At 45.5% G+C, this 24526-nt stretch overlaps 1 protein-coding gene across 2 annotated transcripts in view; it reads right to left on the reverse strand.

The window, feature by feature from the left end:
- Window positions 1–11011: 11011 nt before the first annotated feature.
- MST1R (macrophage stimulating 1 receptor) overlaps window positions 11012–24526 on the reverse strand; it is a 57727-nt gene continuing 44212 nt past the window's right edge. The window contains exons 11-21 of one of the 2 annotated variants that reach the window (XM_053377389.1): window positions 23417–23644; window positions 22628–22774; window positions 20600–20765; window positions 20249–20341; window positions 19599–19793; window positions 18826–18906; window positions 17572–17753; window positions 14905–15014; window positions 14001–14166; window positions 12685–12821; window positions 11012–11680 (exon numbers count right to left, since the gene is read on the reverse strand). In XM_053377389.1, coding sequence (XP_053233364.1) covers window positions 11446–11680; window positions 12685–12821; window positions 14001–14166; window positions 14905–15014; window positions 17572–17753; window positions 18826–18906; window positions 19599–19793; window positions 20249–20341; window positions 20600–20765; window positions 22628–22774; window positions 23417–23644 — 1740 coding nt within the window. In that variant the 3' untranslated portion in view covers window positions 11012–11445. The remainder of the gene's footprint in view (window positions 11681–12684; window positions 12822–14000; window positions 14167–14904; window positions 15015–17571; window positions 17754–18825; window positions 18907–19598; window positions 19794–20248; window positions 20342–20599; window positions 20766–22627; window positions 22775–23416; window positions 23645–24526) is intronic. The other variant, XM_053377390.1, reaches the window with a different exon arrangement.

Below are 24526 nucleotides of genomic sequence, written 5' to 3' on the forward strand. Positions count from 1 at the left end.
GACATCCTCCAGGCCCCTAAATGTTGAGGGGTTTCTCCAGAGAAGCTCCTTCTTGTGCCTCAAGCCATTCCTCCTTTACCTCCACTTTCCTGCTAGTTGTGGTTGGTCTAAACTAGGCCCTATTTAACCAGGGCCACCCATGACTACAATCCAGCTTCCCAATCTTTCACAGTACGCAAGGTGTAGAAGAAGTTACTCAGCTTTGTAGTGACCAGCTAATTTTGAACTGCAAAGCAAATTGGGTAGCAGAATGCAGACTGCTGACTGAACAACTTCTGACTGACACCAAGGAAGAGGAAGAGGATCCTGGCAAGGGGTGTAGCCATGACTAGTACACACCGGGGCAAGCTGAAGACGGGGAAGAGGTGGTTGGGGATTTAGGAGGTAATCACGGGACATCAGAGGATGGTGACGGGGCAGCTGACAGTTCACAGGAGCCAGAGGAGGGGGAACACATCACCAGAACCAGATGCACCCCTATCTCCACAGACATGGCAGGCACTGAGGCAGACACTGACAGCAGGAGGTGCACTCTAGGAGACGGAGACAGGCAAGGGAACACAGCCCAGCTCACTAGTTGACCGAGTTGAGATCATGGGGCTTGTTAGGTCTGGGAGGAGGTTTGTGGTCACTGAGCTGCATGAGGCTCAGAGCACGTGAGGTCCACGTGTCTTGTCAAGTAGAAAGGCACAGCTGCTCAGCTGGAGCAAACCCAGATGTGCCAAGATTGGAAAGGTAGAAGGGATGCAAGGCAGAGAGTCTGTGTCTGCTCAACGTTCTATGACAATGGACCATAGCTTGGCTGCTTCGGGAATGCCACTGGGCTGTGACTTTGGGACTGACCCCAGGTTTTCTGACCCTCAATCTTCTGCAGAGGTGGGAACCTGGCCTTCCTGTTTGATTTTGGGCTTTACTTGCTGTATTGGGTTTTGAGCTTTTGGACTGTGTAACTTTTCTCTAGCATTGCCCTTGGGACTGTGTGCACTAGCAGGATTTACCTCCAAGTATTCTGAGGTTCAGGACACTGACTTGACACTTGAGGTGCTGGAACATCTTTGCCTGCACTGCTCCCCTATTGGCCAAGCTGCATTGGCCCTTTTGCCTCACTTCTGTCCTGAGGCCAGATGAAACACCGCTGCTCCTGACAGCTGCACTGCTAGGAGTGGCAAAACTGGGCTGTAGATGAGCAATATTTCTGGACAGGCTTGATTCTTTCAATCACAAAACTTCCTCCTCCGATCCCTACGACTTTAAGAGAGCTTCTGACTGAAAAACAAGCAATCGCTATCCGCTACTCTGGACGACTTGGAAAATAACTCTTCTGAAGTCCGCTGAATTCTTGTTCCTGTTGACCTCAGTATGTGCCACAAGTTGTAATAAGCAGAGAGTAGCTACGGTCAGCAAGATTTGAAGTGATGTTTGGGGCCGGAACTTTCTGAGAGATTCCGGTGAGTTTCAAGGAATTGCAGCCAAAGAACATAAACCAGGCACAGCCTGCGGCTCAAGAGGCTCAAAATTACCTTTGTGCATGTTTCCTAAGCTTCCCAAAATCCTCCCTCAGCTAGAATAACAGAAGGCTCAAGTGCAGGAGCATTACACATATGGAAACCAAGCTGAATTGAACAATGCCAGAGCCAAACCGGGATCCAAATTTCAAAAAAGAACAGAATTCAATACAGTGGTACCTCGGGTTAAGTACTTAATTCATTCCGGAGGTCCGTTCTTAACCTGAAACTGTTCTTAACCTGAAGCACCACTTTAGCTAATGGGGCCTCCTGATGCTGCTGCGCTGCCGCCACGCCGCCGGAGCACAATTTCTCTTCTCATCCTGTAGCAAAGTTCTTAACCCGAAGTACTATTTCTGGGTTAGCGGAGTCTGTAACCTGAAGCGTATGTAACCTGAAGTGTATGTAACCCGAGGTACCACTGTATAAAACTGAAAGCTGAGATGGAGACACAGAGGGATTGTGGTTTTTATTTATTTATTTAAACCAACAACAACCAGTTTTAATAGGGAAAAATAGTAGAGGTGGATACAACACAGAAGCTAGGACCAAAACAGTTCATACTGCTGAGCCTTTCCAAACTCCTCGCTGTACTTCAATCTTATTTTAAAGTGCCACTCCATGCTCAATGCTACTCTCTATCATAGATTTGTAGAGTTGGAAGGGACCCAGAGGGTCATCTCGTCCAACTCCCTGCAATGCAGGAATCTCAACTAAAGCATCCAAGACAGATGGCCATCCAACCTCTGCCTTAAAACCTCCAAGGAAGGAGAGTCCACAACCTCCCAACGGAATTCATTCCATTGTCCATTGCATGTCAAACAACTCTTATTGTCAGTAAGTTCTTCCTGATGTTTAGTTGGAATCTTCTTTCTTATAACTTGAAGCCAATGGTTCAAGTCCTACCCTCCAGAGCAATTGTTCCATCTTCCATGTGACAGCCCTTACTATTCTCAAACATCTGCCATTGTTTAAAATTACCACTTTCCTCCTTTCAGTGTCTTTCCATCTCTGCTTTATTCAAATCTCTGCTGTTGTTTAAAATTGCCATTTTCCTTTCGGTGTCACGGCATCCCTGCCTTACTCCCCCCCCCCTTTTTTTAAGATATTTATTGGAATTTTCAAAAAATAAAAAAAAACCATTAAAAACTCATAAAGTTTACATTTCTTACTGTCAATAACCAATTTCCTTGACTTCCCCGCACCTCCCCTTCTTGTATTCCAGTTCCAATTTTTAGCTCAGCAAATTATTGTCCCCAAACCTTACCTTATTTTCTCTAATTCATTTTAATTAACCAATTTTAACTTATAAACCTCAATCTTTATACATCAATACTTATTCTTAAAAATCTTTTTCTAGATTCGCCCCATCAATTTAATTAACCAATTTTAACTTAAAAGCCTCAATCTTTATACGTCAATACTTATTCTTAAAAATCTTTTTCTAAGGTCGGCCCCAATTCCCTTCCCCGAAATCCCCATTTTTATGTTAGTGGCAAAACCAAATTAATTAAAACAGAATATAGTTATACACCCTTTGGATTCCCAAAGCCCCACCACCCCCTTTCCCGGTTTCGAACCCCAACAAAAAGTCCATCAGTCCATCTGCAGTCAGCCTGGCGACCTCACGTCCGAGGCTCTCAACTCTCTCTCAATTCCTCTCTGCCGGTTTTTTTGATAGTCCTTTATTTTAAACTCTGAATCTCGAAGGAGCTCTGTCCCAATAAGGTCCATGTTTCTTCCAGCTAGGCCTCCATATTTAAAAATGGAGCCAAGATCTTGTTTCTTACTTCTCTTAAGTCCAAATGTCCCCAAAACTCCAGTTTCCACTTTAGCCAGGTTTGTATTCCATATGTCTTCAGATCTCCACATAGGGAGATCTCTCCATTTTCCATTCTTCAATTCAAACCAAATTTCCATCATCCTGAACTTGTTTTCCTTTATATCCATCTTAACCGGCCTCTGGCTCTCCTCAACCATCTGTGGCATTATAGCTCCTCCTCCTTTTTCCTTCAAATCATCATGTTCCTCTTTCATCACATTCTCAGATTTCTCAAATTTCTTTTCTTGTTCGGCTGCAGAGATTTTTATGTCAACTGCAAAACTTTCCTGTTCATCTGCAAGAACTTGAGTCAAGTCCCTCCCAGGCTCAGCAACTTTATTTACTGTTCCCTTCAGTATTGTAACGTTTATAGTCAAAACATCACTCTGTTCCTGCAATTTTCCCAAGAGAGAAAAAGTCTTCTCCAGTTCAGCCAGTATTTTTCCACTTACAGCCATCTTTGTAATGTCCTAAACCCCCTCTAGAGGGATTCTAGTTTCTTAATGTCTTCCAGTTCCAACCCAAAAGTCAAGTTAGCCTTTTCTTCTTTATTTTTAACAATTTGTTACCAAATTGTAACGAATATAACCAGCAAAGACAGCAGAAACAAAGTTCTCCTCCCCCCCCCAACTTTGACAGCTAGTTTGACAGCTGTCAAAGTCTTTATGTCTCTTCCGCGGGCTCTCTCACCGATCGCTCCCGGGTCTTGGGGGAGGGGTGAATTCCGTTCTCAATGTTAGTTCTTATCCTCCAGCACAATCACTTAAATTGCCCCAACGTAGAGTTAATTGCTTTTCTCCACAAAGAAGAAAGGTATTCTCACAACCTTAGTAATAAAATCCTTGCTTTACGATGTTTACAAGGCGGGTAGGCGGACTTCCTCTTTACACCTTACCCGGTCGTGCCTAATTCCCAAAGAAAATTTCCCTTTTAAGTCCAATTTCCGTGTTACTCACGGGTTGTTGCTTTTAATCCAAATGTTCAGAAAAAGAAGTCAGCGCTCTCCGTCCATGGCATGCGGCTTCACTCAGCAGGGGAAGCAGTCGACTCACAGCACCGCGCCGCTCTCCGCCCCCCGTTCCAGAGCCTTTAAAAAGGCTCCTTTGCGGGTCGGGGGGGCGCAAATGGTGCCCGCTGAGTCACCAGGTCCACAGGCTTCAGCACCTGTGGTTTCTGAGGGTCCCCGCGTCGCCGCGGCGGCAAGACCCAACCCCTGCTGAGCCGATTCCCTCCAGAGCTCGGAGGGAATCTGCCATTAGGCGATGGCGCTAACCCGGAAGTCGGCTACTTTCCCCCTTTCCGTGTCCTTCCCTTCTCACTCCCATGCCGTGGTCACTTATGTTACGCAACTTGCCCTCATTTTTGATCCCCTACCCCATCCTGACTTCCTGAAAATCCAGGACTGCAATGAGACACTACAAATCCTCCAATGGGAACTGTGCAACGACAGCCTAACATTTTTATTATATAGAAAGATAGAGATAGGTATATTCTTGCTGTTGGCCTAAGTGCTGCCAACTTTGCAACGTCAGCCTTTCCAATCTGAACTTTACTGTGAGACTCATCAGACCCTGGGTCCAGAGAGCTATTCAGTCTGATATAAAAGCTCTCTGCTCTTTCAAAAGACATAGCTTGCAACAATGCTTTCAAAGAAGGAAGGTACTATAATTTCCTGAAACTGGAAAATCCCCCGAAAGCAGGAACACTAAATTTCTCTGACTTACTGCTGACTTGAAAGGTTCTAGTGTGGGCATGGAGCAGTGGTGAGATGTTCCTGCACATGTAATCATAAAACTGGTCCCTCAGCTTCCTATGGGGCTATTACAGGAAACAGCACTAGACTGGAACATTGCTACTATAAAAACCAACGGGACAGAGAGCTTTCCAAACTCCTAGCTGCCTACCCACCCCCTTTCCCCAGAAATTATCAGGACTGCAAAACAGATTACTGTGAGGGACACACACACACCCTTTTCATTTGGGTTAACATCTTTCAAATAGGTTAGTAAGAATATTTTAGGATATAAAATGCACAAACTGTTCCAAGATCAGTTGAATATTCTGTGCAATTTCTTGTCAGTACTGCTTTTCCTCAGGTCAGGTCAGCCAAGGATGTGGGGGGTCCTTCTACATTTCTAGCAGCTAACATTATTATTATTTTAAATTCTGGGTATTCTTAGAGGAGCTGAATAAATAGCACCTTGTCCACAGTTTTAATGAGTTATTAGTTCAAGTTGGTGATGCTGTATATTTCTCTTAATAGTTCACCTCTGGGATTGCTTCACTGATCATTACTTCCCATTTGCGAATGTGACCTATCTTCATCCTTATGTAGTGTAATTTGGGACAAGATAAAAAATTTCCTTTGTTTTTCAGACAGTCTTTTTTTAAAAAAGCATTCATCTTGATAAGACCAAAGAGAAATTACTACTTTATGTGGCAACAAGGACACTGTATGTAAAGTATTGAGAGACAAAAGACCCTCCCCAATTAAAGGAATAGAGTATCCTGGTTTTGGGACTCAACAAGTTGGAGCGTATGAGACAAGCAGAAAACGTCGCTCAGTTTAAACACAGCCTCAAGAGGAGGGGGGGAAAGAGTCAATTATTGTTTCATAGCTGAAAGAGAAACATGCAAGTTCTTCATTTTATATGTACGCCGCTTTTCCGGGGGGTGGGGGGTGGAATCATGTAAAAAAGCAGCTTACAACAAAGAAATCAGGAAAGCATTTCAAAATTGAACAAAGCAAAAAGAATTTCATAATAACAGAAGACAACAACACAATAGCAAATGTAACTGCATACCAAAGTACCAGCATTTCAGTGCTATAAATACAACAAGATTACATTAACAACATTACACCTCCTGGCAATAGCAAGAATAACATGGGAGCTTGACAGTTTCACCTTGGTCCTCTGCCACGATGTTGCTCACAGTCCCTCTTCTGAGGGAGCTTCTTATAAGGCTTCCAGGGGTGGCGGCAGCGGGGGGGGGGGGTAGCTGGAAACACCCCTCCCATTATGTTACACTTTGGAGAAAAATGTAGAGTAGAAATGCAATAAATAAATAAGGCTCCAGATTGTTCAGGAAGGATCCAAAGACAAGTTCTCTTCTTGATGGATTGGCTAGCACCGTGTGTCAGTTAAACTAACTTTTGCTGGACCAGACCAAAAACTTCCCACATCAAATGCATTGCAATACCAATGTCAGAACACATTACACAATACCCTTGGAAACTTAATTCAAATAAACATGATTTCTTCACAACTTTATTTAGGTCGCAATCCTAATTATAGACACTTATTGGGTTGTTGTTTTTATATATGTATTTTGTTGTTTTATATTTTTATTTTATTCTGTGAACCGCCCTGAGACCTCCGGGTATAGGGCGGTATGTAAATTCCACCGATGTCTTGGTATATAAATTCAATAAAAATAAAATAAATAGGAAGCCCCTGTTGAGTACACTGAGGCTTAAATGCATAGGATTATACCTCATGACATCAAAATAGAAAAGTCTGGAAGCCTAGAGAATGACAGAACAGACCCTCGAGGGAAGAGAGATGGCAGGAAGGAACTTGCTGCTGGCTTAGGAAAAAGATGGAGGATTCAGCTCCTATGTGCAGATTATAATTATTTTAGCCGATTCCACTTTTCTCCCTGATGAGCACTTCAGGAAGCTGCCACCTTTCTTTATACTGTAGGACACTTTTTCTCTTACAGTAACTTGAAGTTTCCTCCAGAGGGACTGGAGGAGTTATCAGTGTGGAGACCATTCTATCCACCAAACATTGATTTGCTGTGTGGGTGGCAGTAAAGTAAGTAGGTGGCCATCACTTGATTCTCCCTATTCTGTTTGGATCTTTTCTTCTCTCCCTTGCTCCTCCTTTTTCTCCCGCCCCCCTCTCCAGGAGCCACATCTTATGGAGTTCACAGCCTGTAAATCCTTTCCTTTAAAAAGGTAGGGGGATGAGAAGAGAAGGTACTTTGCAGATAAATAGGAGAGGCACTCTTCTGAAGGGGGGGGGGGAGAATTCCAGGGCTAAGTCATTTCCCTAGCATTACACACACCCCCCCCCGCCATGCACAAAGTTCTGGGGCAGAGTAAAGGTGAGCTCTGGCAACCCCTACAATAAAATATGCTTCCAATGAGTTAAGACTATGCTGTAGAGTGGGCACAGTTTCTCTTGCTGTGGGGTCCCATTTATCTATTCTCTCTGGGGCACTGCTTTGAATTCCTCTGTTGCCTCTTCTGAAAAATACACCACTTACTTTTGTACCTGAGCCAAGGGTCTCATTTCTCTTTCAGAAACGAGGTGAAAAGCTTTTGTGCTCTGCTAAATGACAAAGAACAATGAGTCTGTATGCTCCTGTGCAGCTGCGGGAATCCAAGGCTAACCTGGTCCGATCAAGGCCTTGAGAATGAATGAAGCTATTTTTGGTCCAGGCAGTCCTTGATGTACCTTCAAGTGGTTTTGCCCTTCTGGACACCTCTGGTTAATTCTCTTAATAATCACAATACATCTCCGTTAGGTGGTCGGAGGGAGGTCTTAAATGCATGTTCTCACAGCTGAGCCTTCATCTCACAAAGGGATTGATGGACCCATTGAAGTTTGGTCCATGCCAGCTCTCAGAAGGGACAGGACTAAATCTGTTTCCAAGCAGATTTTTAGAGGGGAATCCTTAAAAGATAGTGGGGGGAAGCAGAAAGTGGGCAAAACAGTCCAATTAATACTGAACATGCTCACTGGCTGCAGAATGCAGGGTATCCGTTGGGGTGAAACCAGGGGTGCAGAAAAATGGAATAGAGTGTCCTGGGAAAGGTCTTAGTGGTGGGCTGGCATCCTCCACATCGACACTCCGGATTGCAACACTTGGATGGATGCCCGTCCTGCTTATCAGAAAGAAAGATGCTTGGTTGACATGGGATGTAACAGGAAATGAGAAGTGTTTGCTATATTTTTAGACTCGTTTATTAAAACATTTAATAAAATGTTAAAAACAGTGACAGACGAGATGGTTTCACAGTGTATAAGAAGAAACTGCAGTTAAGAACATAAGAATTACTTTGCCGGAAGCAGAGCAAGCATCCATCTGTTCCACCAGCGGTCAGCCAGATGCAGAAGTGGGAGACCCACAAGCATAGCACAGAGGCAATACTCTTCCCCTGCTGCTCATCTGCTCTCTTCTACACTGGACATTTGGCAACATTCCGCTCTTGTACATGGCGGTTCCATCTCACTGTGTTGGCTGTGCCCACTGATAAGTTATAACAGGAGGGACTTCAGACCTGGGGGTGGGGGGCAAATGTAGCTCTCCAAGCCTATCCGGCCCTTGGGCTTGACCCCAGACCACACCTTCTCCATAGGTCAGAGCTTTCCAAACTGTGTGTTGCGACGCGTTAAGTGTGTCGGCTGCAGTGTTTAGGCGTGTCACAAGAACACCCTTATAAGGGGTTAGTTTAACCGCTGATTTGCTAATACAGTGGTACCTCGGGTTATAGACGCTTGAGGTTACAGACTCCACTAACCCAGAAATAGTACCTCAGGTTAAGAACTTTGCTTCAGGGTGAGAACATAAATTGCGCGGCGGCGGCGCGGCAGCAGTGGGAGGCCCCATTAGCTAAAGTGGTACCTCAGGTTAAGAACAGTTTCAGGCTAAGTACGGACTTCCAGAACAAATTAAGTTCTTAACCTGAGGGACCATTGTACTGTAAAACTGAACGACTGTGTCACGGGATGATGTTGTGTCTAAAAAGTGTGTCACCAACATGAATAGTTTGGGAAGCTCTGCCCTAGGCCATGGCCCTCACTAACCCTGCTTTACACCCATTTTTTAGTTGGTTTTGCCTAGCTAGAAGGTGTTCTTGAACCCACAATGCCTTTTCCTTGCCTGGATGGAGGAAAGAGAAGGGTGTGTGTGTGTCTGCAAGAAACTAGCCCACTTTGCAAAGGTAAAATGTACATTTGTTGCTCCACCTATTATTGCTTCTGGCCCCGCCCACTTCTGGCTTGTGGTCTCTGTAATGTGGCCCTCCAGCTGAAAACAGTTCTCTACTCCTGAGTTGTTAAAAAATGCTGGAACAGTCAGAACTATGAGAGCTAGGGATTGAATTTTCTGAAAATGTCAAACTTATCCACATGGAGGGTTTTTTTTCTAATTAGTTACTATTTTTTAACCTGCTCAGCTAAAAATACAAACTATTCTCACATTAATATTAAATGCACAGTATATGCATATATATGCCAGGTCTCCTAACGTAGCCAGCGCATAAACTGACACATATAATAATGCATAGCTGTATAAAAATACTTACATATAAAAATAATGCTGCAGATATATAGGACTACATGAGGTGTATTTTGTGGATAATTTTGCATATGATTAGATTTTTTTAAAAACCAATGCACTCCTATATAAACAGACACTCGGTGCAAGAGGTGTTGCAAAGTTGGCAAAGCTCAACTGGGCCACACCTGCCAAATTCCCTGAATGAATTCATTTTAAATGGACTCCTCCTCCATCCCTAGCAATAGCCATCTCTACAATTTACCACATTTATATCCAGTCTTTCTTCCGAGTTTAAGGCATTTTCCATGGTTCCTGCTCTGTAGCCTACCCTCACAACATCCCTGTGAGGTAGGTTAGGCTGAGAGCAAGGATTACCCAGTGAAATTTTGTGGCTGAATTTGAACCCAGATCTCTTTCCACAGCCCTAGCTTAACCATAAAATTTGCTTTATACTTCCTTTTTAAATGATATCCCTTTGCTAGCACCACAATAACTGGTTTCATAAGCAACCTTTTATTGTGTGTGCCATCAAAACAATCCTGGGAAGTAGAATGCTGCTATTCCCATTTTTATAAATAGAGGGCCTGAGGCCAAGAGACATGCTCAAGGCCAACCTAATGGGTCTGTGGCAGAGATGGGACTTGAACCCAGTTCAGAGGGAAAGTTGAATAAGATGTCCTGAGCTAAATGTGCATAAGCCCAGGCTCCTTGAACACAGCGGATCTTACTTTAGAGTAAAGTTGCAGACTCCATCCTTTGGCTAACACTGTGGGGCCTGCATGACCAGAATTGGGTGTGGAGACACCCCCTGCCATACCACAAGAGATATGCACATTCACAAGACACAGATCACACACAATTATCTGATGAGTGTGATTCTTTGTGTATCTTTCACTTGAGCACCTCTGAATGGAAAAGAAGATGGATTACCCAGAGAGTAAGGGTAAGAGGACTGTGTCCAGGCGTTCAGTGGATCAGTCATGGTCTGCCCAGACTGAATCAGGGGAGTCCGCTTTGGAATCGGAATCAGATTACTCCCCCACTCCTAGCTTCCCAAGTCAGACAACAGGTAGCTCTGTGGGCTGACTCAGTAAAGGACCTTGGGGTGAAGAATTCATGGGAAGTGCAGCCACTTAGAGCTGTCAAAGACAAAGGACTCGCTGTTGGAGCAATAAAATGTGATGCTAAGCAAGCTGGGAGGGCCAGGGGGCCAGCCTTGATCAATGTTGAAAAGAGGGCATTTTGGGTCACTCGGCCTGCTTCCCAATTCTGCCTGCAGCTCCACTGCATAATGGATGCCATCTTAGCAATACAGACCCTCTGACAGCACATGTGTATATGCATCACATGAGACGGAAAGGCCCGCTTGGAAAACAGTCCTTGAAACAAACAGTAAACAACACTCAATTTATTCCTTTATATACAGATTCAGCCACAGGCTGAGACATTAAATTACTTTATAGCCCTTTCCAAAACAGGCCAGCATCCAAGGTCCCACATATTCTGGATGTTTCACTATTCTAAGAGAGGTAAGGGGACCTGCCCCCACCTCTTATGGAAGGGATGAGCTTATTTCTGCCTTTTCCTGAGCCCTTTAGCAAGGGGATCATATCGCAGAAGGTCTCCAGCCATGGTTTTCTTGAACCCACATAGGTGGGAGATGCTTGAAGGGAAGCTACAGGACAACTGGGGAATCCAAGCTGCGGCAAGCCAAGGCTCAAATGGAGGATGGGTCAGGAAGCTTCCTCAGAGAAGTGAAAGGCTGGCAGTGCTTGCATAGTGTTAGGCTCAACTCAGGTGTGCTACCTGAGAATTGCCTCGCATCAGTCAGTGCACAGTAGCAGCCTCTTCCTCACTCAGCCCACTGGAGTCCAGATCATCCTCACAGCTGGTCAAAGGGGGGAAAGGCTGGTCTTGATCAAGGTTGACATAAGTGACATTCAGGTTGATATAATGCTCCCCCTTTAGACAGGCTAAAATATGCTGCACTTCCTGGATTACTGCAGAGAAAGTTGGTCGCTCCTCAGGACTTGGGGCCCAGCAATTCAGCATTACGGTGTACCTGTCAGATTAAACACACATTACAGCAGGGGGAATGTAAGGCCAAGACCTCTAGCTTCAAAGCCTGAGGACAGTGTAGACTTGTGGTACTGCATAGCCGTACACCATCTCCTGGGCACGTTCCAAGATAACAAACTGCCATGCATTCGCATTCCTCATTCTCCAGCAACCCCTGGCCCACAGGCAAGGACCCTGCTTGTTGGCTCATGTTCACTGGGATTTGTATAGAAAATTGGGGCTCTGGAACATTTGGCAAATAGGCTGTGTACTTATGATATGCACGGCTGGGGTGGGACTGCAAGGAAGGGATGGAGGCCCTCAGAGGGTCTATCAATCTGGATATTCATGGCAGCTCTAGGCAGTATTGAATCTGACTTGATAGAACAGGCTTTCTGGGCTTCACAAGCATCCCAAAGTCTGATGGACTTGGTAAGTTTCATCGCAGTGCTATATTGTGTTGCAGTCACCACATGGCCTGTTTTAAGAGGAACTTCCAAAAAGTTCGCCGGATGTTTGTCTCTAGCAAATCTCAACACATTGGGAATCTGGGTCATCTGAACAGTATCAGGTCTCTGAACCTCATTGTTCACTGAGAATGCCGTGCAAGGCTAGCAGTAAGGGATGTACAGAAAAAATGAATTTTAAAAGGCTGGTGCCAATCAAAAGAAAGGAGTAGTCTCTCTTCCAGTAAGCCTAACCTTTGCCCCCATACCATCTCATTTATAGCTTCTTTTTACCTTCCCCTCTGCTAGGGGAATATACTCTAGGTGTAGCACGCACTCCAGTTTATTGGGGTACACATTTTTCAATCTGCATAGTTCTGCATAGAATTCTAGAACACTTCCCCCAAATATGACTGCCTGTGCCTCCATGTAGCCTGGTGGAGACCAGCTGGATGCCATCTCAGCCTTCCTATCTCTCCACATACTTCAAGGGTCTTGTTAACCCGTCCTTCCCTAAGGCAGAGGTTTTCAACAGCCCTGCCCCAAGTTCATATATACTCACAGAGAATCTGGGCAGTATTCTGGCTGCGGCAACCTTCTTCCTCGCAACAAATAACGAGTCATATCATATGGGTCCACTTCAGGGTACGGAGAAGCCCCTCGCGTCATCAGCTCCCACATGAGGACCCCAAAGGACCACTGGGCAGAAGAGCAGAATGCACAGATGGAGAACACATATAGCAGAACGCACAGGTGGCAGTGCAGATCTGTGACCCCCAGAAGGGGCGCAAACAGCCTAGGAGGGCACCCAGGAGAGGTTCGCCTGGTTCCTCAGCATCCCCCATCTACCAAACACCATGTGTTTCTACAGTGTCAAGATGCAGCCTTTCATGCACAGGGGCACAAAGACATTGAAGAGAGGCCTGCCCTGGCTAGCTTGGACAGCCAAGAAGCCTGTTTTCTGACATGAGCTAACAATACGCACACATCATCCAGAGAGTCTTATGGGTTATGTCACTCAGTGATTAGCGAGAGTTTGGAAGTATCTCTGTGTCAGAGAGACAGTAAGTGTGAATGAACGTGTGTGCTTGTATATAGCTAGGTATGAATGTGCAGGTGTGTGGATGTATATGAGTGCGCCAGAGGGGGTTGGACTAGATGACCCTTGCGGTCCCATCCAACGCTATAATTCTGATTCTATGAGTGGCCGTTTATGTGGATGGCCAATCTACTTTCTGTACTGGCCCCACCCACTGCTGCCATGCAGCCCTTGGTAAGTTTACCATGAGGGATGGTGGCCCTTGGGATGAAAAAACTGTTCCCCATTCTTGTTGCAGCAATTATGCAGCTAGGACAGGAAACACTGTCAACATCAACTTCATTGGACTGGTCATGTTGTTTGGATGCCTGATTATCGTCTTCCAAAGCAACTACTCTGTTCCGAACTTAAAAATGGAAAGTGTAATGCTGGTGGTCAACAAAAGAGGTTTAAAGACTGTCTCAAGGCAAATCTTTAAAAATGTAGTATAAACACCGACAATTGGGAAACACTGGCCTGCGATCGCTCCAATTGGAGAGCAACCTTTACCAAAGGCGTCATGGGCTTTGAAGACACTCAAACTCAGGACGCAAGGGAGAAACGTGCTAAGAGGAAGGAACGCTTGGCAAACCCTCATCATGATCAACTTCCACCCGAAAACCTATGTCCCCACTGTGAAAGGATGCGTAGATCCAGAATTGTCCTCCACAGTCACTTACGGACTCACTGCTAAGACCCTGTTCATGGAAGACAATCTTACTAGGCTATGAGTGATCGCCAAAGAAGATGACCCTGGTTCCCATGTCTAAACAGCACCCACTGCCTTTGCTTGCACTTACTACATCAGACTTGGTGGTAAATTTTTGGGTCTGCAGGCTCTCAAGGGCCATCCACTTAACCGGCAGCTTTGCTCTGCGGTGTCGCCGGATGCTGTAATATTCCTTGTCAAAGACGTCTCTGGCCAGCCCAAAGTCTGCCACTTTTACTGTGAAGGTCTCATCTAGCCTGCAAAGCACAGAGAGGAGAGGGGAAGGTTTAGAGCACACACTGCAGCCAAATGAATTAAAGTCCCTCGGTCACAGAGGCACCATTAAGCGACTCAAGTCCCACTTCTGGACTTTTTGACATTTCAGCCCAGGCCTGAGAAATCAGCGCTTGCAGCCCTTTTCAAGACCTATGAGCGCTTAGCGGTTTCCCAAACAGCTTTTAGAAGGGCAAGAGAGAACAGCTTAGCCCTGCATGTAATGAGCAACCACCATACTGAATGGGTGCTCCTCCCAACCAAAGTGAAGTGTCACACAGTGAGAGAAGCTTGTGGGGCTTGTTCTACCTGCTAATACAGGGCTTTCACAAAAATAGTAGGTGCAAAGGTAAAGCAGCTGTAGGTAGGAAATAGCTATACTGACACCAGGGAGGGCCTATTTCTGTCAAAACACAGGGAATAAATCAGCTGACAGGGGAAGATGCCCGACAGACTCACCCAGGAAGCCTGAAGGCCCAGCCAGGTATTTGTTATTTATTACATTTATATTCCTTCAAGCTCAAGGTGGCATACGGAGTTCTCCTCCGTTCCATTTTATCCTCCCAACAACCCTGAGAGGTAGCTTAGGGATGAGGGAGAGAGAGTGACTGGCCCAGGACCACCAGTCAGTTTCATGGCCAAGTGAGGATTGAACCCTGGTCTCCCAGGTCCTAGTCCAGCACTCCAACCACTATGTTCTACCCACTCATTTCAATACTTACATACAGTTCCTAGCAGCAAGGTCTCTGTGCACAAACTTCTTCTGGGCCAAATATTCCATCCCTTGAGCCACTTGCAGCCCAAAGCCTATTAAATCCTTCACAGTCGGGTTCTGGGGAAGAGCGGGGAGGGAGAGGAAACTTAAAATGAGTTTTCCATCTGGCTCTAGAGTTTATGCCCCTCTCGAGGTCTGAACTGCTTGCTTGTAACTCCCTCAAGCCAGCACAGCTGAAGCTAATTTCAGGGCTACTTCACATGGGGGAAATTTGCTACTTGGATATCACTTCTGGGTGGGAAATGGAGTGCGCCCTGCATGCGCACTGTCCTGTGGGATGAGCACATGAGCCGACAGACACTCGGCTGTAGGAATTTTCTGCCGGTAGAAAGTTATTCTCATTTGGGAGCGCACGTGCCACAGACACTTGCACATTACTTGACAAGGCCTGCGCAGGGTGCAAGCCATACGTGGAATTGATGTCGACGCATGAATACAGTCTTATGTGCAGCTTCCCTGCTTAAGACTTTATAATAATGTGTTATGTATGAGCATGCCTTTGTGGCCCCCTAGTGGGCAGAGGCTCTCATTGCCTCTCCCCTATCTCATTCAAAGTGTGTCCCAACCACTTTTTTTTTTAATTGCCCTTGTCCCATGAGCAACATTTCAGCAAAAATAGTGGGATAGAGTATCTGAACATAAGAGGTAAAGTAAAGGTAATGGTACTATTCCTCTCTCTCTCTCTCTCTCTCTCTCTCTCTTTAAAGCCACATGTTATTTTAGGGTTGGAGGAGAAGAAAGTTAATCTTGCAAAAAAATCATACCGCTGTAAAAGGTTTAAAGCTGGCCATGATTGTATTTGGTCAGCTAGCTAATGAAACAGGGCTGAGAAAGGGAAAGGAACATAGGAAGCCGAGTCGGACTATTGGTTCATCTCACTCATTACTGTCAACACTTACTTGCTGCACCTCTGTAGGATTTCAGGAAGGGGACATTCCTACCCCTACTGGGAGGTGCCAAGTTGAAGTGGACCTGGGACCTTATGCATGTAAAGTATGCGCTGCACCACTGAGTCACTGCCATTCCCAAGGAGTTTTGTTGCTCATTGCTATGACATTTCCCCTTGCGTCCAATAAGCACACAAGGTACACATGCAACAATATTCTGTGCTGTGTTTACAATGGCAGCAAATGAGCAGCCTCAGCAAGCGTCCCTTTTTCGAACGTACAACCGCTCTAAAAGTGTCCTGCACCTCAAACAGCAGTCTGTTCGAGGTGAGGTCTGTGGATGATGCGCTGCAATCGTTTGAAAAGCGCTTTTGCGAGAAAAGCTTTACCCCCCCCATCCCCCAAGGCCTTGCTACTGACAAGTCGCTGGAAGGAAGCAAAGGCTTGGCTTAGATCCCCATAAAGATTCAATTCTCTGTATGTAATCATTGGATACAAGATGACATTGCTGTAGGGCCTGTTTTCAAACTCTTTAAGACAGACACAGCAGGTGCTGCCAGAGGTCACTGCTCAAACTCCAGTCTTAGGCAAGATGACAACGGTCTGAAAGGCTTCTGCTTCCCTGTCTTAAATCTGTCATGGGGATGTGCGGTGCATGTCCAATCTTGCTTTGTAAATGAGGCTACATGGCACATATTGTGTACGTAGATAAAATGTTTCTATGTAGAAATAAGACGAAACCTGCTGGGAAATGATCCCATGTATACACATAGTAAAAATACACGTGTTGAGAGGTCACACACCTGACAGTGTACACGAAGTTTTAATGCTATTTCCTATGTAGAAATGCTACACCCTTAGGTGGCCACACACAATAATGGTAATTGTACCACTTATTTGATCGTTGCAAGCAGTAATGATGAAGATGACAGTGGCTACAGAGGTGGTGGGGAAACTGAAGCTTGCTTACAACCCCAGGCTCTGTTTTAATCCCCAAAGTGAAAGGGAAGATGGTGTTGCTGCAGCTCTCAGCAGAGAGTAGCTAGTTCTGCACTGGCCAGGGTGGGAGGGAGACACGATTGTGCTCTGCGTCTCTGGCAGCAGCAGCAGGTACATCAGCCACCAGCTCACGTTCCTACTGCTTAAGAAGGCTCCGAGTCAGCAAAAAGCAAAGAAACACACAACCTCTGCTCCTTGGATGCTGAGGTCCTGGCTGCAAGAGCAGAAGCTACTGCAAAAATAAGGTGGTTCATACACACAGAAGGCTCTGGCAGAAACCTGACGAGAATGCTTGAGCTAACAAATTCTGCTGTGCTGCAGGATGGATTTCTCTCCCTGCCGCACCTGGGGGAGGGGGGGGGACCCAAACCCTCAGTTGACTCATTGTTCATTCCTTGGTGGTGAACACCTAACTGGGGGAATGTGCAAAGACTGCAGTGATTAAACAGGAAGACACCCTGCAACAGGGATGTAGGGGGTTCACAAGGGCAAAGCAAAAGCTGACCAGAGTTGAAAGGGAGAGGAAGGAAGGGTCTGAGACAGCACTGTCTCAGTACCCCCTTTCCTTAAATGCTCCACTTCACTAGGTGGGTATGAACCACCCTCAATCCAACGGTAGCTTCAGGATCAGGAAGTCAGCATATTGGCATTGAGATGCTCATCTCCCAGAGCAAGCCCTCCAAGGGCTGACTTGCTGGCGTAAACCCAAAGTGGGAAGCAGTACACACCCTCTCCTCCGAACGGATAAAGTGCCGCAGGTCTCCATGCTTCATGTATGGCAGTACCACCCGGGGAAGCCCCTCCCGAGGGAGGGCAATCCCAATGAGAGAGAGGACGTGGGGGTGGTGAAAGCTCTTCATCAGAATCCCCTCTTTCAAGAACTCTTCCACCTCCTCCAAGTCCGTGATTCCTGGGGGAGAAAAGGAAGCAGGCTGTGAAAAGGCACCGGAGCAGCACATCCACACAAGGAACTGCAAAACTCTTGGGAAATGGGTCACTGGAGTGCAGGAGGTGCGCACGAAAGCAACACAAGATCCGTTATGGATGGCACAAGTAGCTTGTTTGGACTTGGGACAGGACATGGCAGCAGGTTAAACCTACAACACTGCAGGTAATAAGGGAGGGATGCCTAGCTGGAGTAAGAACTGCGCAGGGCTAGGTCAATGTGGCACGTGGGTCCCTCTGCTTCCCAAGGGATGCTGTTGATAAGGAGGATTCTTCTGAGACTACACTCAGAAGGCCTTGAAGGCGATTGGCTGAACTGGAAGCCTTTGGTATGTCTCATTGGAGATGATGAACAAACAGCAGAAGTTGGTTACAAAAGCATCCCTCCCTCTCCCCCCAACCCAGTCCAGGACTGTTTCCTGAAGTGTGTCAAAGAGCTTCCTTGGGGAAGCTTTAACAGCATGTCCTCCCATCCCCAACCTCTCTTCACAGCTATATCCACCTACTCTTGAGTGGAATGACATTGCAAAGGGACATCAAGACTTTGCCGCAGAAAATGGCACTTAAGCTAATGGTGTCTCCTTGTACCATGTCACTGAGCAAGCCGAAGGAGAGTGCAAAGTAGGGCAAGTCTCCCTAGAATCCAGATTACAGTGCCATTTAAGGAAGGAATTATCCGAGGGCCTTCCTTCGATGATTGAATTGCCAATTCTTCCCCTACAGAACGGAATCTATGCTAGTTATAGTCCAGTTGAAGTAGCATGATGCCCCTTTTCTCAAGGGAGCGGAGGGGGTGGAAGAGCCCATTCACTTTTATTTGTTAAGCAAGCAGAACACTCATAGAAACTGTCCACTCCAATGCTGGAAGAGGGACATAGAGCATGTCCTTCAAGTTTAAATAACAACAACAATGGGGCATGACCAGGTGAGCAGCTGGTGAGGACGGAGAGGGAACAGGCCCCTCATCCCTTGGCTTCCTTTTGCAGGACAGTTAAGTGCAGTTGCCATTGCTGTGAGAGGAAGGAGGGATTACTCACGGTTCAGAGATTTAACAGCACAGTGTATATGTTTATGGTCCGAATCTATGTACGTTCCATGATAAACACTCCCAAAATGACCTGGACAGGAAAAAGAACAAAAAGATCTACTAGACACACAGCCCAGCATGCAAACCAGGTACTCTCAGCCCGATCCATTCCTTGAGTTTTTGCATCAGCCTCTTGCAGTTAGAAGGCTGCACACCTGAGTGCAGCATAACATGAGAGTGCTGCATAGGCTGTTTCTGTGCTGGAGGCACAGAATGGAACAGAAAACACTGTGACGACTTGCCACATTTACCAGGCTAACATGGGTGTGTGTGTGTGTTATGGCTTTTAGTTTGAAACACTTAAGCCTGAACAAGAATCCAGTGGGTTGCATCCAACAAAGTTGTCCAGTTAGTGCAAGGACTTCTGCCTGCGCAATGGGACTCCCTCTGCCAGTACAACCCCCCCATATATTCTCCAGAGGGTTAGGAGAACTGATAGGGGTTGTGGAGAAAGCAGAGGGAGAGGAAGTCCTGTTGCAAAGGCAGAAATCATTCTGCTAGTAGGACAACTTCATGGGGTGCTACCCTAGGTAACCCTAAAGTCTGTGCTTTCAAGATGGTAACTAGAAATGCCTAACAGAGAAAAGCACCTAAAAACGCATCTAGCATGGCGGTGTGGGTGGGTGGGTAGGTAAGGGTACTCTTCAAACACAGTTTGAAGAAATTGCAACAAAGCTTTGCACACCATGGGTGATTGATACAGGCAACCACAACAGCACTTACCTTTGCCAATGATCTGGTCCTGTTGCATAACCAGCTGCTCTTCTGGGATTAGAACGTCCTTCACCTCTTCTAACAGTTGCGGCCGAAAATTTTTAATGGAGTAAGAAGGTACCCGCATGAAGGGCATGGCAGAACCGTCACTGCTTCCTGTGTAAGAGGCGCTTCCAAGACTCACTCTAGAAGTACGGGGCTCTGCTAGAGCAGTGCCATCAAGAGAATGGAGGGGAGAAGACTGGCGTTAGATAGGTGCTAGAGAAATGGTAATAATTGTTCATTTTGCATCTCCTGCCACGGGGTCACTACTGGATTCCGGGCAAGACAGTGTCCCCACATGTCAGTAGAATGCCACATGTTCCTCCCAAACAAAACGACCAAAGGAACTGGGGCATGGAAAGGGATAGGTGTTTGAGAACAGTGCTTTTTGTTTATAGGACCATTTAGAGTGAACTGTGGAGATGGTGATGGGAATCCTGGTATCAACTTGGGACATGATTGCTAGTGCAAAGCCAAATATACCATACGACTAAGCCTGCTGGCCAAGCCAAGGCAATCCCACAATAGGAAATCACTAGACCAGACCACTTATATGACCCTATCCCAGCTGCTCCAAAGCACTAGGAGCTGTTAAGTGTCTCTTTATGCATCCTTACCAGCAGTATCTGTGTAATTAGGGTTAGAGGGAAGGAGAGGGATGCTCGTCATGCCCCTGTTGAGGCTTGAGAGTCTTTCCAAGTTTTCAGTTCCTGCAGAAACAAAAAGGAACACTCAGTTCTCTTTCCTAGTTTATACGCCCAGCCTCTCCCTGCCATGCCTAACCCTGCCCATCTTGCCAGTCCAGTTACCAAGCCAGATTTGATATATGCCAATGCTCTGACTGGAGACCTCACAGATAGATGCAAACCAGCACAATGATTAAAACATTGGAGAAATGCAGTTGAATGAATACCTTTATTGAAAGCTCTGCTCTGATCAGAAAGCTTTGTGAGAAGCTTGCAGTTTACCTGACTTCTTCTTCTTCTTCTTCCGCTGCATGAATTTGATCACGAAAAATGCCAAGAAGCAGAGGAATAGGATGGCTACAACGGTCCCCAATGTAACAGCAACAGGAGATAAGGAGGATTTCACAACCACAAAGCCAAGGTCTGTGCAGTTTCCATTCACACAAATCTAAAAGGAGGAAAGGACATGATGGAAGCAGACTATCAGCCATGCCAGAGCAATGGCGTTCAATGGGCAGGAAGGAGCCAGGAGGTAGCAAAGCTTTAGCGTACTGAACTATCACACATTAGTAAACTTGTATAACAGATTGCCAGCTGGAGAGAAAGGGAGCAACTCAAATATCCAAGGTTGTTTAGAAGCCTGGAGGGCTGTTGTGTACATTGCACTATTAGTCCCAAAGCTCGTGGTCAGTCAAGGTTTGGATTCCATGGAAGGGCATAGTTGGTGAGACTCCATGTGTGCCGTGGTGGCATTTTGGATGGGGGCTGTTGGAGTCCGTCTGTTTGGTCTGTTTCCTGCCCAGGAGGGGGATGATGATAGCGGTAGGAGGAATCACAGGGCAGGAAGAAAAGAGATCATGGGAAGGGGGCAGTGCAGGGCTTCATCTTTGCACAGGATTCCTTAAGTCTAGACTCAAGTGCAAAGAAGGCATCTCTGCTAAGGTTGTGATGCTCTTGTAGGAGGAGGAGGAGAACCATGAAATGTCCTGGAGGGAGGGTAGCAGGACACATGGTACAGAGCTGTGTCTTTTATTCCCTTGAGGAGAAAAGCAGCAAGGGTGTGTGTCAGGGAGTGATACACTGAGGATGAAAAACAGCTAGTAAGGAAAAGGATAAACATCTCCTCCCCTTTGTCCTTCTCTCAACCTGAAGGAACCCAAGAGGGGCAGGAAGCAATCAGAGAGTCACATATACAGTGTAATTTCTCTCACAGAATCTATAGAAGTGACAGACACACACACCCGCCCCCTCTTCAGTAGTTAAGACAAGTAGCCAACTCCTTCTTTAGGCAGGATTTGGCATGCTCTGTACACAAATAAACTTTAAAACACACACACAAGAAATTCTAAACTCTGGAATGGCCAGACAAAAAGAGAGAGAGAACACACATGCATTCCATAGTTGGCCTGTAGCAATGCCTCTGAGAACAGAGAGTGCCCACACACACACACCAGCAGAGAATGACCCAGGGAAAGTATTTAGAGTCATACTGGGTGTGCCCTTGAAAATCAGTGCCATCTAGAATGTGGGCAGTGATGCAAGCATGGGCACCAGAACCAATTTTTTCACCATGTGTTGTTCAGTGCAGGAACTCCAAGGCAGTAGAACTGATTATCCACCTCTTTCTCACCCCCACTCCTGAGAGACTTGCAGATATACAGATGGATTTTTAAAATTTATTTAAACCATTAAGAGTCCCTGGTGAATTCCAGACACGGAAAAACCCTTTCCTAATGAAAAATGAGTCTAAGGAGTAGTGCCAAGGGGAGCCAGAAATTTCCCAATGTTCTGCTGTAAAAATGTATCTGCGGCTTGTTTGGTTTGGATATGCCAGGTATTTCTTTAAAGACTTTCTTTAAAGGTCAGAATTAAGTCTGCTCTGAGCTCACAAGTTGCTACAAAGGCCAGATGTTATAGATGACGTGGGATGACACATCCACAGGATGCGGCCCAGATCAGTTTTCCTGGGAGCCATGTCATGCTTAGCTGCTGCCTTCGCTACTTCTCAAACATGCGTTATTAAATAGCCTATATGTTTTAAAAGGAGAGAGAAGCAGAAGTAAAGGGGCAAAAGCTTGTCAGAATGAGAATGCATGGAGCTACTGCCCCACGTTTGTTCAGTTCCATTTCCTCTGCAGCCAGTAGTGGGAAAACCAAATGAGTGACTGAACGGTATCAGAGGAAAAAGCAGCCAGAACGGACAAGATGGGAGGAGGCCAAGCTGCAAAAAGGAGAATGGGCCAGAGGAGGCAGAGAGAGAAGCATGTCATGGCATCAGTGCTGGTTGCGGAGAACTGTTGCAAGCTTCACCTGTGCTGGCAAACGATGCAGAGGGGAGTTCAGGTCCCCGGGGATTCGGCAGGTCACCTCGTTTTTCAGCACAGTGGGGTGGCATTCTTTGCCAGCCACTGTCATAGAGATCGCCATGCAGCCTGCCAGAGCGTCCAGTCCTCTATGCTGTACAAACAAATAAAGACATATACATTAACCCATTTCGGGAAAAGATCTTCCTCATTGGGCCTCTTGGCTTTGTTGCCCCATGTTTCCCAGACTCCCATGTAACCCTGCTCTGAATCCACAAGCACTTTTGCCTATCCAGAAGCAATTGTTCTGATGACACTTTAGCATCCCTACCCTCATCCCAATCCCCTCCCGCTCACATCTAGTACATGGGGAACTATAAACAGCAGCACCACCATTGCCATTTTATTTAATGGGACCCCCTTCGCTATATACAACTTGGTTTCTTGGTGCCAATTCATACGCTGCTAAATGGCTCTTGCGAGTTAATTTCAACCTATGGAAGTGGTGTACACATATGAACACTGCAACTTCAGAGAAACTTCAAAGCAGCCAACAATGAAGCAGCTTCTTTGTGCAGAGAATTACACATTCCCAGAAAACCCCACTTGCAGACACTGCTACTATGTCCTCTGTGGCTGTGGTCCTATTCATGTTTACTCAGAAGTACAACCCTATTCCCAGGTGTTGGGAGGGTGTTGCCTAGGGTTGCAGCCTAGGTTTTTCTGATGCCACATTGCTCAGGTGAGCACAGCAATATTGTTCACACATATTGTTGCCCGACTGACAATTACATACATGGATCTCAATCTCATCCTCTCCTGGATTGATTGCGTACAATTGGTCTTGCTGCTCAAAGGGGTAAATCACTGGCTTGGGGTAGTAGCGGATGCGAAACGTCTGGTGCCTCAGTGCTCCATCCATCAAGATCTTCAGGTTCCCATGAATGCTCGCTGCCTTGTTTTCCAATGGGTAGCGAGGACTCTGGCACACAAGGCTCGTAGCAGACCTTTCCCCCTTACAATCCTGAAGACATCAAGAGAACAGTTTAACTTCATTTGACTTAGTTATATCTATCTGATTACTGCTGGAACACTGGATTCTGTTCAAGGGCACACCTTACTGTAAACTAAATAGGAAGGACAGTGTGAAATTCAGGGGTTGAAGAATATGCCTTACCATGAAAGACAAATTACATAAATTCCAGAGTTTAATTATGCATTCTGTGCAGCTGTATTTAATTTGCCTGCTCTGTACCTATTAATGATCAATTTTGTTGCTTCCTTGACGCTGTTATTTTACCATGCTGAATTGATGGGATTTAAATCATGATTAAATCAGTGAGAGGGAAAGGGCACATTTAAATAATAATAATAATAATAATAATAATCATCATCATCATCATCATCATCATCATCATCAAGTCTCTTGGTGATACTTCATCATATATTTCCTAAACAATGGTAAACATCTAAAATCTGCAAATCAGGCAGAGTTTAAGAATTCATATTTGAAAAATAATTGAACAAGTTCTTCATTTTCATAGAAAATATTCCTTTAACTCAGTAGAAGACATTGATTCAGTTTAGAGATTAGGGCTAATATATTTATATCATTTAATATTCACCAACTTATTCTTTAAGAGAAACTTAGCATTTTCATTGTTTAATGATTTACTTTAAACAGTCCTTTTTTTAAAATGATATTTATTAAGAGTTTAGAGATTACAGAAAAGAGAAAAAGAAAACAAACAGCAAAAAAATTAACAACATATACATTACAATATATAAAAAATAAATAGAAAAAATAGAAAGAAAAATACAGCAATAACAATAAAAAAATAAAAAATAAAACACACATCCAATATTCCATCTCTTTGTCTTTCATTTACTTGTTTCATCGACCTCC

The sequence above is a fragment of the Podarcis raffonei genome, chromosome 2 (genome assembly GCF_027172205.1).
Source record: "Podarcis raffonei isolate rPodRaf1 chromosome 2, rPodRaf1.pri, whole genome shotgun sequence".
Lineage (NCBI taxonomy): Eukaryota > Metazoa > Chordata > Lepidosauria > Squamata > Lacertidae > Podarcis > Podarcis raffonei.